At 39.8% G+C, this 16,901-nt stretch overlaps 1 protein-coding gene across 1 annotated transcript in view; it reads right to left on the bottom strand.

Annotated features, from left to right (window-relative positions):
* Positions 1–1,484: 1,484 nt before the first annotated feature.
* The window catches only part of zdhhc14 (zinc finger DHHC-type palmitoyltransferase 14), a 36,645-nt gene continuing 21,228 nt past the window's right edge, over positions 1,485–16,901 (bottom strand). Inside the window, exons 4-9 of the mRNA XM_046836548.1 lie at positions 16,685–16,822; positions 11,891–11,939; positions 10,090–10,192; positions 7,763–7,872; positions 4,440–4,542; positions 1,485–4,149 (exon numbers count right to left, since the gene is read on the bottom strand). Coding sequence (XP_046692504.1) covers positions 3,760–4,149; positions 4,440–4,542; positions 7,763–7,872; positions 10,090–10,192; positions 11,891–11,939; positions 16,685–16,822 — 893 coding nt within the window. The 3' untranslated portion in view covers positions 1,485–3,759. The remainder of the gene's footprint in view (positions 4,150–4,439; positions 4,543–7,762; positions 7,873–10,089; positions 10,193–11,890; positions 11,940–16,684; positions 16,823–16,901) is intronic.

Raw genomic sequence — 16,901 nt, 5'->3', positions numbered from 1 at the left:
ACAGTCACAGGGCGCGCCAAACTTCATAAGTCAGTGTCCCAAAAGACATCGTCCTGTGTATATCGGGGGGAGAAAAAAAGTGTTAGTTAATCAATGTGTAACCATCCTTGCTAAAGCGTTTGCATTTATTGATGGTTCCTCTATATTCTCAAACTAAACCCCATTTCCACTCTGCTGACATCCTGATGCCTTATAAGGATGATCTTTAACACTGAGCCATACCACTTCACAGTAAGTCGTTTATCATGCACAGTGACGGTGCAACACCCAGCAGCCCTGCTTTCATATAGTCAGTGTATTTAGGCATTAACCTGACAAGTCATTTCACTCTCTTCTGGCTTGTACAGTGGGTATGTAAGTGTGTAAACGTGTGATGTTTGTGGTTGAAGACTGTTTGTGGTCAAATTTCTTGCCACCTTGTGGTCAAAAGTTACAAATACATGCTACAAATGTTTGCATCTTACAGTTGCTTCTGCTACGCCAAGTCCTTTCAAACAGATTTGGCTCACGTCAACTTCACATCCTGCTGCTTATTTGTTAATCTAAACCTTTCCTCCAACAGTCAGAAGATTCCAATAACATACACACTATAAATCACCTTGACTTAAATCATTATTGCATTCGTACCATTTCTTAGGCAACAACTGTAGTGCATTTATTTGCAACTTACCATGTTTGGGAGGTTGGCCCCTGAAAATGTAGTAGTAGTTGTAGTGAGGGGGGCGAGATTAAGATGGTTTGGACATGTGCAGAGGAGGGACATGGGGTATATCAGTAGAAGAATGCTGAGGATGGAGCCACCAGGAAGGAGGAAAAGAGGAAGACCAAGAAGGAGGTTTATGGATGTGATGAGGGAAGACATACAGGTAGTTGGGTTGAAAGAGGCAGATGTAGAGGACAGAGGGGTATGGAGTCGGATGCTCCGCTGTGGCAACCCCTAATGGGAGGAGCCCAAAGAACAAGAAGAAGAAGAAGAAAGAAGTAGTAATTGTAGTAGAAGTAGTTCTTCAAGGGTTCCCCGGTGGTCTAGTGGTTAGGATGCGGCGCTCTCACCGCTGTGGCCCGGGTTCGATCCCCGGTCAGGGAACCAACCCCAGACATTAGGGTTGCACAAGCCTTAGCGCCGGTCCCAAGCCCGGATAAATGGGGAGGGTTACGTTGGGAAGGGCATCCAGCGTAAAAACATGTGCCAAATGGTCCGCTGTGGTGACCCCTAATGGGAGAAGCCGAAAGAAAGTTTAGTAAAAGTAGTTCTTCAATTGGACCCCCTCAGTGCAGCTGGGGATGGTTCCATGAAGTTACTAAAGAACTCTGAGGTTGGATTTGGACTGTAATTAATATCAACAGTCTGCTGCAAAGCCAGTAAACTTATATATTCTTTATACTTTATAACCGCTTTATCTCAGTAAAGCTGCTTTGAGACAATGTCCATTGTTAAATGTGCTTTATACAAATAAAAATGAATTGAATTAAATTGAAATGAACAGTAGAATTAGTAATAGTAATAGTAACAGTAGTAATAGTAGTCATAGAGCCAGTGGTAGAACTAGTAATAGGAGTAATAGATGGAATGTATAATATTAATGTATTCCAGATTTTGGTGCGTAAACGCAAAAGGATTCTTTAGCTTCTAAATCAATTTAGCCTTTTACAGTGGCACTACTGCGTCTTTATTAGGAACACGTGTATTTTTACTGTATTTACTAAAAAAAAAAATAGGCTAGACATAAAACAATAAAGTGACAATTATACCTGTGAAATGAAGGTCTTGGAAATTAAATCAAACAACTTGTGTAAACAGGGTCTTGGTCTCTCCCTGTTTCCCTCTGTTACAGAATCAATTCAAGCCATTTGCAGACAAAACTGTGTAGATTCCATACAAACTTGCAAATTTATTGACAAGATTATCACCTCTACAATGGGAAATCATTGAACTCGTATTTGGCACATAAATCACATCACCATAATGTGTGATTCAGACATATCAAAAAAGATCTGATGCAATATAATCACCCATGTGAATAAGCCCAAGGTCATACTGCCATATTGCCAGAACAAAATTGTCGACAGAAGCCCAGAGAGATGTAAGAAGGCAGTGAGATTGCGTTTACACCGACGGTCTTTAGTGTTCAGCTATATAAAAAACATCCAACATCTGAATTATGTACTGCATGTAAAGGAAAGTGATGGCATTTTTCTTCCAGAGCTCCTGAACATAAGTGCTATAGTTGAACATCTTGGTTTTCTGAGACAAATACCATCCTTGCTAGTAACTATGGTCAGGTTTGTCTACGATGTCTGAACATGTGAAAATATCCTGAATAAAGGTTAATGTATTATTTCCCTTGTAGAGGGAAATAATCAACAAATGGGGTGGTGTGATGCAATCACTGTTACCAAGTGTTTTATTCCTCCTATTCCACAACATTATGATTTATTTTACTTAATATTGAACAACATTTAATGTTATACTTAACATTGCGAAACAAATTAGTTCCTGTTTCAGCTTACGCTATAGCAGCTGTAAGTGCCGTTCCGTAACCGGTTTCTTTTTCGCACTCTCTCTTGAACATTATAAGAAAAAAAATCACAGCATGTCACATTCCAGGCAACTGAAAAGCACAAACTCCTCTGTCCTAAAGACTCTCCTGAGGTTTCTTCCCCTAATATATACATTTTTCTTTGTTAAAAGCATTTTGAATCTGTTCTTTCCAAGTATTAGACTTAGTAGTACTCTAGTACTAGTACTTTGTCCACATAGTGGAGTGTTCATTACCATAGAAATGATTATGCTTTATAAAGACAGCATTAACACAGATGGTACCAATCAGGCATAACATTATGACCACCTGCCTAATATTGCGTTGGTCCCCCTTCTGCTGCCAAAACGATCCTGATCCTTCAAGCATGAACTTCTTCAGCTATTTGACCTACAGGAGCTCGTCTGTTGGATCGGACCTCACGGACCAGCCTTCGCTCCCCCAAGTGCATCAATGAGATTTGGCCGCCCACGACCCTGTCGCCGGTTTAACACTGTTCCTTCCTTGGAGCACTTGTGATAGATACTGACCACTCCAGACTGGGAACATCTCACAAGAGCTGCGGTTTTGGAGATGCTCTGACCCAGTTGTCTAGACGTCACAATTTGGCCCTCGTCAAACTCACAAAAATACAAAAACAAAAAATAAAATAATATAAAAAATTATGTATATCCCACCCACTTAGAGGTACTAAGATGAAGAGATAATGAGATAAAGAGACAGTGTTATTCACTTCCCCAGTCATAATTTTATAATTTCATAATGTTATGCCCAGTCAGCATATTTTGCATCACATTCCTAGTTTTTATTCCACACATGTTGCTTCATTCCACATATAAATTGGTTAAAAGGAAAAAAAAAGACATGTGGAGCTTGAAATTTGCACAATTATCTCTTACAGGGTAAGTAAATGGATGTTTTGTGTTATTGCGGCGCTATAATGAGAAACATTTCTGAATGTTCACCTTTATCCAAGATATTTTCACTTGTTTGGAGTTTGTTGATAAAGTGTGGTCCTTTACTACAGATTTTATTTTGAGGTGTAGTGCGCGAACACCGATAGATCAGATCTCCTGTAGGACTACACTGAAAGGGCTGGAAGACCGCTTTCGGCCCTTATTTTTGAGGCTGTTATTTCCTGCAGTTGCTGAAAAGGTGAGTGTTTCATCGTCCTATAAAGATTCAACTATGGCTTTTGGCTCAGTGCTGTTTAAAGTTGTTACACGGAGCTGAGCTTCACCAGGCCGCGCACCGAATCCTCGTGCAGCGAGTCCTGGCTGGCCTGTTCATACAGCTGCGCCAGGTGGGCCGTGCAGGGCAGCACCATGGCCGGGGAGGTCATCTCCTCTGGGCTGGCGAAGGCCTCGTGACTTAGCTGGTGGTGGTGGCAGAGGCTTTCGGGGTCGTGTAAAGCCAAAAGCTCACCCCCGCAGCCCAGACTGGTGGTGGAGGAGGGAAGCGAGGGGTGAAGCGAACACGGCATCACCACTGATGGTTTGACCTGGAGGACAGCACCTCCGCTCAGCAGCACCGGCTGGGCATGAAGAAGAGGCGTGGTGGCGGCCTGCAAAACGAATTTAGTGCTCTGGATGCACTGATCTTGGTGACACTTGGAAAAAGGGGAAAAAAAGGTGTGATTAGATATTATTATCTCTATAAAAGACAATTGATCTGGTTATGGAACGCTCAAGTTTAATGCAAGTTGTGATGAAATTTTACAATATCACTGCAGCTTAATGTCGCCAAAGCGAAGATCCGGACATGCAGACGATATTTTGCGTGAGATCATCTTCCACAGTTACCTTCTATTAGAATCATAGCCTCAGTTCAAAACTAAATTTAGCCAACTTGAATTATCCCTTTAATAATGATGACTTTTATCTCATGCACACATCTTACCATGTGAGTCTGGAGCTGTGTTGTAGGACAAGCGTTGGTCCCATTTGACTGCGCTGCTGGCTGAGGGGCGTCTGGTTCTACAAGACCTCGCCTGTCAATCAAACTGAAGGACAGCGAGTGAAAGAGATGGAGAGACAGAGTGAAAGAGACAGGAGCAATTAGATGCTTTGAGCAAAAAAAAGTGTATGAGTCACTGAGTGTGGGTGAACACTGAAGAATGAATGAGCTTGAGGGAATCAAGAGGGTCTCTGCCTCTGCCTTCCTGTTTGTGTGTGTGTGTGTCTCGTAAGGCACTTCCTCCCACTCCACATGCCCACACACGAAACAGATGGCAGCCACTTGTACCAGTCCTGATCCAGCTCTGTTTTGATGAGAAACTTGCTAATGGTGTGCAAAGCTCTGGGTGTGCAGTGTGTGTGTGTGTGTGTGTGTGTGTGTGTGTGTGTGTGTCTCATAAACCTCTTCTACATAAAGCAGAGATGCAGAGGCTCATTCCAAAGATCCTAATGATTTTCCACTGCGCACTTTAGTTTAAACACACCTGGTTCTGATCTTCAGATGCCTCAGCTTAAGAATGGAACTAAACTGCGAAGTGTTTACACAGGAATGGAGCAGAGCTGCCGTGACATAAACTGTAATCAGTGAGGAAGAGAGAAGAGAAGCTCTGGCATGCCTGAGATACAGTCTGACTATGGATAAAGTCCAGATGCTCAGAGTCTTGGACTAGGCTACGTTAAATACTGACTATCTCATAATGGACAGATTTTGAAAAGCTTCATTGTCTTTGTCATTATATATATATATTAAATAAAACCATTCTGTCTCCAGAAAGATGCAGCTCTACCTCTGCCATGTTAATCTATATTCTATGTGTCTTTCAGGACACGCCTCCGTAGTGTTGTGATACGTCGTATTCACATAGCAGCAGCGTTGCTGAGAGAACACGCTTGAGAATCAGTTTAGCGAGGAGAAATCAACCCACATATTTAGTTTTGGTCACAAATTATTGGTCACTTTCTAAATTAGAAAAGTATAGCACATCTACTAATAATATAATATACAAATACAATAAAGTACAATCCCTCTGCTCCAGTACACTGACTCTTATGACTATTGTACATTTCTATACACACAATACCACAACTGTTCCACACTGTGTATTGTAAAGCTTGAAACCTGCGAACCTGCGATATATTTTCACAGCAAATTCAGCTGTTTGTAACTCACGCTTGCAAAATTGTAGCTCAGTGGTAAAGCTGTTGGACTTCCGATCATAAAGTCGTGAGTTCAAATCCCAGCACCACCACACGGTGAGGTCCTTGAAATTATAATACTGTTATCAAATAATAACAACTGATAATTAGCAGTTGTTCTGGATAAAAGCATCTGCTGTAAAAATGTTACTAATTATTAGGTCTGTCAATCGATTCAAATATGTCATTGCCAGGAGTTACCTGGTGATTTATTGCACTTTTTATTTGTTTTAAATGTACTTGAAATTAATACATTTCAAGTTTTGAATACTCTAATCAACATAGACTAATATGGATTCTTTATGCAAATGTCTGTTTATTATTAGTGAATCCAAACTCAACATAGAGCATGAAGACTAAATACTCTTGTAAATGTTTTAAAGTAATTATGGTGTTTTAAATTACGTACTTCATCAGGACACCAAACTGAACTTTCGCTATGTTTCCACACGGACGGTTTTAATTGTCGGATGTGTGCATCATGGAGGATTTTGGTGCTTGATTTGTCCAACATAACACGATGTGCTTACATGTGCTCGTGTTAGTTCTCACTCTCCGGTGTTTTGTATTGTTTTTGTTATTGTGATTTATAATCACACTTTTGATATCACCCAAATGAGGATGGGTTCCCCTTTTGAGTCTGGTTCCTCTCAAGGTTTCTTCCTCATAACATCTGAGGGTGTTTTTCCTTTCCACAGTTGCCCCAGACTTCTCATCAGGGATAAACACACATAATTCACTTTAATTCTTAAATTCTGTGAAGCTGCTTTGAGACAATGTCCATTGTGAAAAGCGCTATAGAAACAAACTTGACTTGCCACTTATTGTACATTTATTTTTGTTTTTTTATGTATCTGAGTAAAGAAAGGAACGTCGTGAATGAATGTGTTGCGTCGAAGGTGTTAATTTCAACTTTTTTATATTTATTTACGTATATTTTTTTTATAAAATGGTCGAACAGAAATGTGCGCTGCATTAATGTGTTAATTTTGACTGCCTTGCTAATTACTATTACGTATGTAACTAGATGTATTTTTTTTATTTCTTCATTGTGGTACACTGTCAATATTTTATCTACTTTTAAAGTCTGTTGTGAGTCTTTGTGCTTCCTGTTGCACTGGTGTTGTGGTTTTGTGAAGCCTTGGGGATAAATAAAAATACTCTCTATTCAACACTTTTAAAGTGATCTGGATCACTGAATAAGCAGCTAACATGACTCCATGGCGTCACTTTTTACTGCTTTTGTTTTTGTTGGTATTGTTATATTTGTTTATGAGGCACAACGATTTGTTTAATAAGAGAACCCTTCACATTCCCCCATACTACACATAATCTGTCCATTCAGCTTCGAACTGTCTTTTATCTTTAACGGCTGTTTGCTAATCAGACCAGAGAGGGTATATAAAGTAGTAAGCTAGCCTCTGGCCAACTGGTTAATAAAGTATGTGCTACAGAAGTCAAACTGTTTTTAAACCCTCTACTTATAGACTTTGCTCTATTAATTTTTTTGATGTCCTTGCTTTGGTCTGCTGGAACACCTCTCAGGATATGCCAGGCCATGATGCACTGCAGTGTAGGTTAGTGTCCAGGGGACATGTGTTAGCTATTAAAAACTGGCTTATATATTTAGCGACTATATTTTTGCATCAGTTGAGATGCACTTGAAGTACAAACTTTAGAATGACAGACACGTTTTTTAATAATTACAAATAAATGCAAATTAACAAAAATGTTCTTGCTTTTATACGCTAAAAGCGTGCTGAGGTTTCCACAGCGCAACCAGCTCCCTAAGAGAATCTCATAAAGCTGTTAGTAGGGAGTCTAGAGATGCATCAGTCATATGCCTACACGAGCAAACCGCTGAAGTCATCATGAAGCCTAATCAGATCCCTGACTCAGTGAGGGAATATAATTATGTCCTGCATGTGCAGATGAAGATCTCAGGTTGAAAAATGATTTTTCGTTCCGCCCTTTACAGTAAGCAACAGAGTTGTGATTTATAACAAAAAAAAAAAGAAGAGGGAATAAAAACGTCAGAATAGAAGATGGGATCGAGCGATTCTGGTTCACCTGGGAGGTAACGGGCTGCACAGAGCTGCGCAGCAGTTGGTGAGGATACTGCCGTAGGTGTAAGGGTTGAAGTTGTCTTTGCTTCGTTTGGATGACCATGAACCTTTAATCTAAAACACACACATCCATGAAGATGTGAGATGGTACACTGGAATCAGAAAATACAGTCACAATTTTATTCTTCTATTAGAATTCTTACTGTAGCTGACATCTACAATCCAGGTAATTCATAATATAATAAACGAAATACTAAAACATTACAAAAATAGCTCTTGTATTTTGTGTTGCATATACAGAAAATAAAATTGTGACATTGACTGCAACATTCATGGCTGCATTCCTTAAATAGTGATAGAGGAGGTGGTAGCTTCATGGTAACGGTATTGGACTTTGGATCCCAAGGTCTTGATTTCAATTCACAGCCACACCAAGATACCACTTCTGGGCCCCTGAGCAAGGCCCTTAACCCCATAAGGATATCTACCAAGTAAGGGATAAGGGTATTTACCAAATGCCCTAAATGTAAATGATAATAAAAGGTAGTTTATTACATGTCAAATGAAATAATATGTTGTCCATATTTGTTATTCATGATTATTATCTTCAAGTTAAACTTAAATTTTTACTTTATGGAGTTTACTGATTACTATTTAAACCTTTTGTAGCCATAATCTATTTAAGTTCAGCCCCTTCCATCTCTCTAGAGCCTTTCACCTGCCCCTGCCTCTTTAGCTATCCAGAACCATTCAGCCTTTCCCTTACTGTAAATTATACAGATTTCTCATAATGGTACGGATTTTAATAATAATAAATATTCTAACGCCTAATGTAAAACTCTATATGTGAGCAGTTACTGTGATGTGGTAAGATTAGTCATGTCTTGAAATTTGCCATGGATTACTTTCATGTTTCACCGTTCAATATAAGAGCTCAAGGACTGGATGTAGTTATGTAATGATAGAATACGTTTTGTTTCAGTCATTGGACTTTTAAATCTTACACATAATAACAGTTTTACAGGGACTTGGTTTCTTGTTTCCTGTTTTATAACTCTCAAACCGGCAAAGGATAAATATATTAGACACACACTTCCTCTCAGCTATAAAAAGCCTGTTTCCTTATCTATCATACCTCTCGAGCATTTCCTTTGATCACTTCTTAGAGTTTAATGCGGCCAGATACGCAAGCGCTAAGTTATGTAACTGCCTGAAAAAGCTTCTACAGTTTGTGTTACATATTCAGGAAATTAAATCGTAGCATTGGCCACAACTGCATTATCCATGACTGTGTTCCTTAATGTGATAGTAAAATGTTTGGTTTTCTTATCAAATGTAATCATATGTTAAATATAGTTGTATTTTAATATTCACTTTACCAGAGTTTACCAATTATAATTAAAATTATCCTTCTGGCCCTGCCCCTTTAGCTCTCTCATGCCACCCACCTGCCCCTGCCCCTTTAGCTCTCTAGAGCCACCCACCTGGCTCTGCACCTTTAGCTTCTCGTGTCACCCACCTGCCCCTGCCCCTTTAGCCCTCTAGATCCACCCACCTGGCCCTGCCCCTTTAGCTCTCTAGAGTTACCCACCTGCCCCTGCCCCTTTAGCTCTCTAGAGCCACCCACCTGGCTCTGCACCTTTAGCTTTCTCGTGCCACCCACCTGCCCCTGCCCCTTTAGCTCTCTAGAGCCACCCACCTGCCCCTGCCCCTTTAGCTCTCTAGAGCCACCCACCTGGCCCTGCCCCTTTAGCTCTCTAGAGCCACCCACCTGGCCCTGCCCCTTTAGCTCTCTAGAGCCACCCACCTGCCCCTGCCCCTTTAGCTCTCTAGAGCCACCCACCTGGCCCTGCCCCTTTAGCCCTCAGGAGCCACCCACCTGGCCCTGCCTCTTTAGCTCTCTAAAGTCATCGACTTGGCCCTGCACCTTTAGCTCTCTAGAGCCACCCACCTGGCCCTGCCCCTTTAGCTCTCTAAAGTCATCGACTTGGCCCTGCCCATTTAGCTCTCTGAACCCAATCACCTATCCTTGTTACTTTATTCCTCTGGAGCTACCATCTGACCCCACTCTCTTTAGCTCTCTGGACCCATTCTGCCTTTTTTATTTATCTCTAATTCTCTCCCTGCCCACACTCCCTATGCTTGATACTGAAGTGGTGACATCATTGTTGACACTCTGACTGGTTTTGTCCTAGTGAGGGAAAGTGTGTTTGAGGTTGAAATCTAAAATGTTTTTTTAAGAAAATAAAAAAACGGCCTTTATAAAAGAAGAGCTGGAGTGTGAGGAGGATGAGGGAAAGAGAGGGAGTGAGTGATGACTGTGATACTTACATCTTCATTGGTGGTCAGGTTGGAGCTGATTAGGTAGGTGTGGAAACCCGACAAACCCACGATAGACCAGATGGAGAAAAAACACACAACCACCTCCAGAACAGTGTGCCAGTAAAGGAAAGGAGAACACGGCAGCGTTTCCATGACAACACAGCCTTATCTCACTTTTTTCCTCTCTCTACCTCCGATACACACATCCGCACACACATTTCTCTTCCTGACACAATAGAATTAGCGTTGATCATCCGTAATGAAAACAAATGGATGAAGTCCAACAGTAGGATATGGTGCTCTTACAGCAGAACTAATGATCCAAGTGTGTCAGATCCGGCGATGCAGGGTATCAGACGTGGACAATGACACAAGCATTTTTAGGCAAAGGGTTTAATTTCTCTGATTTTATTGTAATAAATGTATTGTAATTTTTCTGTTAAGGCAAATGCTTGTGATTTAAAGTAGTGATCAAGACCTAGTGAAAATCCCCTGCCTGTGACACCTCTACTAAAAATAATCTGGCAACCCTGGAATGTTTGATCTACCTGCAGGTAATTATATTATTCATAACAGAGCACTCAGAAAATCTATCTATCTATCTATCTGTCTGTCTGTCTGTCTGTCTGTCTGTCTGTCTGTCTGTCTGTCTCTGTCTGTCTACTTACTATTTAATTTCATCTATTTAATTCCAAGGTGTAAAAGAAACACTAGTTTAGGTCATATGTTCTTGACATTATTTTTTTTTAACTCTGTATAATAAATTAAATGATTTTTCCTTTATTGTAAGACATTAAGCCCCCCTACCTCCTAAATCCCACTGTAACCCCCAAAGGACAATAGTGACTGTTTATGCTTAATTTTTACCCCAGTTTATCTTTTAGTTCATGGGACATTAAGTTGTTCCACTTTTATCTTTAAGCCCAGAAAGATTTTTTGTGTGTGTGTGTGTGTGTGTGTGTGTGTGTGTGTGTGAGAAAAGCGAAGCAGGGATTCTCAACTCCTGAGGACTTTAATGCTAATATATTTAATCCAAATAGTTTGCTAGCTACCAAGAGTTTCACAAATCAAATTCAAATAAAATCTTAAAAACCTGTGTCCATTCTAGGACTAAAGGAGTAAATGATTTAAAATATGTTTTTGCAGTAGTGGAAATCACAATTCATTATTACCAAAGGTACTATATTTTTCTCTTATCGGAATGACCTAGTTTGACTGTTTACTGAATGGCTTTCATCCAAATGTCAATAACTGATAAACAGTTATTGTGATTGTCCTGTGGTGCATGATGGTTAATGCAGAACATTATCCGTTACATTACGTTTCACTTGTTCAGCAAATTTAGTCATCATATGTGATTTGGGGCACAGCTTTAGTCTACAAGTGTGTGTGTGTGTGTGTGTGTGTGTGTGTGTGTGTGTGGTTAGGCAAGAAGTGATTCCTAATCAGTTCCCATAAGCAGCAGATGGACTTCAGCCAATGAACTCAGCCACATGAAGCCTCATCAGTATAAAAAAAAGGTAGTAAAGAAATCACGTGTCTCTTTTTCTTTCTCAGTGAACTTCACGTCGGTCTCTACATGGCTTTCTCTTTTCATAAAGACCAAAAGTGGGTGTTCTCTCAAACCTCCTCGCATTGACATTGCTCTTTGTCATTGGGGTTTGGAGGTGTAAAGGCCAGAAATAGATTGTTAGCATGCATGCATCCTCCCACTCTCCATTCAACCCCCACACATATACACACACACACACACACACACACACACACACACACAGTTCCTTTCACACATATTTTTTTTTCAGAAGGATATCTGGCTGGGCTGTCTTTGAGGGTGCTGAGAAACCCGGCCCGGTTGGATCCTGCAGGAATGACACAATTGTTTAGAACAGAATGAACAGAAACCATTCATTTCAGTCATTCCTTTTTTACATTTAGTCATAAAGAAAGAGTTTTTACATTATTCAGCGGTTTAAACAATGCTGGAACGAGGGTCAATATGGTTTAGAAAAGTTTGCCACCTCCAAAGAGTGCTTTCATAACAGTTTGTCAATTTACTGAGTCATAATCAGATCCAAAAGAAGATGTTTGGTTTTGTTTTCTATTTTGCTTGCTTTAGAGCACACTATTAAACCAACCAGAAAGGGGGTGAGAGAAGGGGGTTGGTAAAACTCTCTCATTGTTCAGAAATGCTGTGATAAAAAAGCCTTCAGAAAAACTTACGGTAGTGTAATAATTATATTGAGGTACTTATATAAATTACTTCATAATTCGTTCTCTTTGTGTAAATCCGTCCAAATTTTAGAAACCAGCCTGGTTCATCCTGGGCCTTTTACTTGTCCCATGTACATTACAGGACAGTGAAATTCTTTCTTTGCATATCCCAGTGATGTTACAAAGCTGGGATCAGAGCACGATACAGTGCCTCTGGAGCACAGAGGGTTAAGGGCCTAAGAGTGGCAGCTTGGCAATAATGGGGCTTGAACCCCCAACCTTCTGATCAGTAAACCAGAGCCTTAACCACTGAGACACCACCTCTCCATGACTTCAATCACCATGAACAGTTGACAACCCTAACATTGATGGAACTGTAATGAATGGACATTTGGTATCACCTAAATGAGGATGGGTTCACTTTTAAACCTGGGAACTCTCAGGAAGTTTTCCCTTGCCATTGTTTCCACTGGTTCACTCATTATAAAGAAATTTATATAGACTGATTTATACATTTAAAGTTATAATCTATTTAATTCTGTAAATTATTTGTAAATTTAATTTTTAAAATTATCTATCTATCTATCTATCTATCTATCTATCTATCTATCTATCTATCTATCTATCTATCTATCTATCTATCTATCCATCCATCCATCCATCCATCCATCCATCCATCCATCCATCCATCCATCCATCCATCCATCCATCTATCCATCTATCTAAAGCTGCTTTGGGCCAATGCTTTGAATCCCAAAATACACAGCATGCACAATCCATAGTTTGGTCAATTCACGATCGAATCATTTTCTCACGGCAATCAGTCTGTGTTAGAGAGCGAGACAGCACCGCTCGGGCTCGCGCTGACCGCTCGTTCTGGCCGGCACTTAAACGTGATTACACAAACCGTACTGAGAGGGAAAACACAGCAGGGTTTCAACATACCCAGTTCAACTAAGCTGTAACTCAATGAGGAGTTGAAACAGGAGCAAGGAACATGCACTGGATATCTGCACAAGACCAGGATTGAGAAACACTGCACTAGAGATAAACCTACTGCATTCTCACAGACACTTAAAACACAATAACACATGGAGAATGGATGGACATATGATGTTATATCAGGGGTAAGTGATTTTGAGAGCTGGGCTGAAATAATTATCTTAATAATTTATATTGTTTGTAAAAAAAAAAAAAAGAATGTTGATCTACTGATTTACAGTCCAGTTATGGCCGTCCTGGTTTTAAATCTGAGTATAAAAAATTCGTTGAGTTTAGTATTTTGGGCTCTGCGGTTATCTAATTGCAGTTATCTTGTATAATTGGGGCATCAAACGATATTAAAATACAGTAAATAGATTTTAGAGCAACAATAAGGTTCATGTTCTAAAAAATGGTGTCAATTTGATATAAAATATCAAATAACTTGTAAGGAAAATAATGTCAAGATATTATTTTCAGCGACGAATCCTTAATGAACCTTTAGAACTAATCGAATAACCTTTAAGGAACTGTATTTTCAACCACATTAATTCTAGATTAATTAATACAATTTTTTTTTAGCAAATATTTCCTTAATATTTCACAAACACTACACTGCCATGTTTTCTTGGATATTGAGATTTAAAAGCAATAAATGTGAAAAATCTAAATTAAATTTTAACAAACAAATCAAATAAACACTGATCTGAGTGCTGGACTTGTGACACCTTATAAATATCGCAAATGTCACATTTAAGATCCATCACAGTGTCAGTGTTTTGGCAGAGCCCCAGTAATGAGTATAAATTTTCCTTTCCCATATAACAAACCCTGTGAAAAATCACTTTAAAAGCCGGGAGAGAAAACGCAGGAATACTGTCTCATATTTCATCTCTTCAGCCATGAGCACTAATGATTTGTAAGTTAAAATCAAAACCACATGGAGGTAGAGCCACAGCTAAACACGACTTATGCTTGGACTGGAGCTGTTCTGTAAAAACATTTAGAACTACACGTCTGCCGAGCCTGAGTTAATAAACAGAGCTAGTTCCGTCCTGTGACCTATAAAGTGCTTGCTGGGACAGGAAACTCGCTCATCAGCAGTGTTTAGACTCCTCAGGTCTCCTGGACTTCCTCTAGAGCTGATCGATATGGAGAAACAGAGCTAATCCATTACAAACAATTATCCACTACATCTCACTGGAGGCTGCACCAGCTCCAATATGACAATATTCATGAGGTTGGACAATGGTGTGATTATATGTTGTGTAAAACCTTCTGTTTACTTGAATAGTACTGGTTTATATTTTGGCTAAATAGATAGTTGTAAAAGCCATATTTTATTTATTTGAATTTTTTTTCACCTTTGGTGAAAAAACACCAATTTCAGTGAATGTCAACAGGTTTAAACACTATTTTAAAGGAATACTGAAATTGGTGTGGTTTTTCACGCTATCACCTTTAAAATAACCCCCTTACACAGCATTCCTGCCAATTCAGGGAAGTCTTATTTTAAAGCGTGTCGAGCATCATCTGCGATTTGCGCTACGATTTGCGCCGGTGTTAAAACGGCGACCTATGAGCCCGAATTTCATCTTTGGGAACAGAGCGAATTCCGCAGGAACCAAATATGGTGAGTAGCGTGGGTGCGGTAGTGCGATCATGTGGATTGTTCTCCGACGATCATCATGCACAAGTTACCTAATGGTTTTGACATTTTCGGTGGTTATGCTCGTCTTGGTCTTCCTGATCTTTCCCGTGATGTTCTTCCACACTTAAACCGTACGTGCCACTCAAAACACCTCGACTACTGATAATTCGAGGTTCAGAACTTGCGGCTCAGTAACTTGGCGGACCGAATGTTCAGGAACGTTAGGAATAACATTTTAAACTAACAAATTAAATACATTTTTTAAAAAACGCATTATTGTATTAAAGTGGCATAATGTCTAGATGAATTCTCTTAGGTACAATAGGGGCTGCGGGGGTGCGTCCAGAACATGGACCACTGTATATGGTTTTCTGTACATATGACAATTAAACTTTAAAATCCTGAAAATCAAGCAGATACAGGAGAGCTTCATTTAAAGTTTATATTAACATCAGGTTTTGATAAAAGTGTGATCTCTATGATTTTATCCATAGTATGGTTGTTGGTACCAGATTATGGTATTTCAGGTACTGCTGATTTCCTGGGATTTTCACAAACAGTTTCAAAAAACAAAAAACCTCCTGTAATTGGAGGGTCTGCACACTGAAACAACCTGTTAATGAAAGACCAGAGAAGAATGACCATACTGCTCTAAACTGACAGAAGGTTATTTAAATAAGCACTCTTTACAACAAAGATGAACAGACAAGCATCTCAAACAGTGAGCTATAACAGCAGAAAGCCATGTCAGGTTCCACTCCTGTAAACCAGGAATATAATCTGAGGCTACCATTAACACAAATTCACCGATGGTGGACAGTTGGATGATTTGTGAGATTTTGGGACAGTGCCAGCTCAGTGGTTCAGGTCCTGTGGGTTCTCTGCTACTCGCTGCCAAGTGACCAAATGGTGTTTTGACTCCTGAGATATAAAACCGTTGAAAAATGTAGAATATTCTCCTTAATTCATGAACATATCAGATTACCAAAGATGTAATGACAGGCTGTTTTTCATCTTGAGTATAAGTGCAGGGTTTTTTTTTTATCAATATTGATACCAAAATAAGTAATCGACTTATTATTAATAAATCAGGGGTCTCATTAAAAGCTCTGTTTATGTCGGTTGCTGCTGTCTGAAGCCATCAATGAGCTCCTTGTGCAATTCAATGTTCCCTTTGTTTATCTTTAAAAATGAATAGGTCTTTAATTGGAGAGCAAAGTATAGGCTCTGGTGATCGAGAAGAAAAGAAAAAGCTTCGTGTCTGGGTTCTCGGTATTCGCAGAACTGAAGTGCACTCAGGAAGTTTCTCTTCAAGCAATTCAAAGCACTGGGAGATGTTTTTCTCAGATTGCTTGAATTCTAGGAAGATGGTGTAGCTGCTCCAGGCATTAGCGCAGATTGCAGTATAAACTGCTTTGATCATAAATCATGAATTCATTCTTAGCCGTGTGTTTGCATTGTGAGTATGTACGCATGGAATTGTATGGATGCATATTTTAAAAAGTCCACTATACCATCAACACAATTTCATTCACTGTTTCAATCTGCTAGTGTGAAAAAAATTCCATATGGACTCTTCGGTTCCATATGGACTGCACACGATGCTGTAAACATTGTTTAGGGCTGATCAGTGAACAGCAGTAGGAGATCAGAATTTAGCTAGTGATGCTAAAAGCGTGCAGGCTGAAGTGTAAATCCCGGTGCCCCCTGACAGTCAGAGTGTTGAGTGGGAGCCCGGCGTGGGCCGCAAGCATTACTCACTCAGAATGACGTGGGTGATGACGAAGGCGAATATGAAGATGGTGAGGAAAGAGAGTGAGAGGATGAATAGGTAGAAGAAGCGGTAATTTCGCTTTCCCACGCAGTTGCCTACCCAGGGGCAGTGGTGGTCAAAGCGATCTGTGGGGAAAAAACATAGACATAGACTATTTAATTCTCGACTAGCCTTTTCTTTGTTTTGTTTTTGTTTACTTTTTTA

This window comes from Silurus meridionalis, chromosome 23, assembly GCF_014805685.1.
Source record: "Silurus meridionalis isolate SWU-2019-XX chromosome 23, ASM1480568v1, whole genome shotgun sequence".
NCBI lineage: Eukaryota > Metazoa > Chordata > Actinopteri > Siluriformes > Siluridae > Silurus > Silurus meridionalis.
This window is presented reverse-complemented; position numbering and strand designations above follow the sequence as displayed.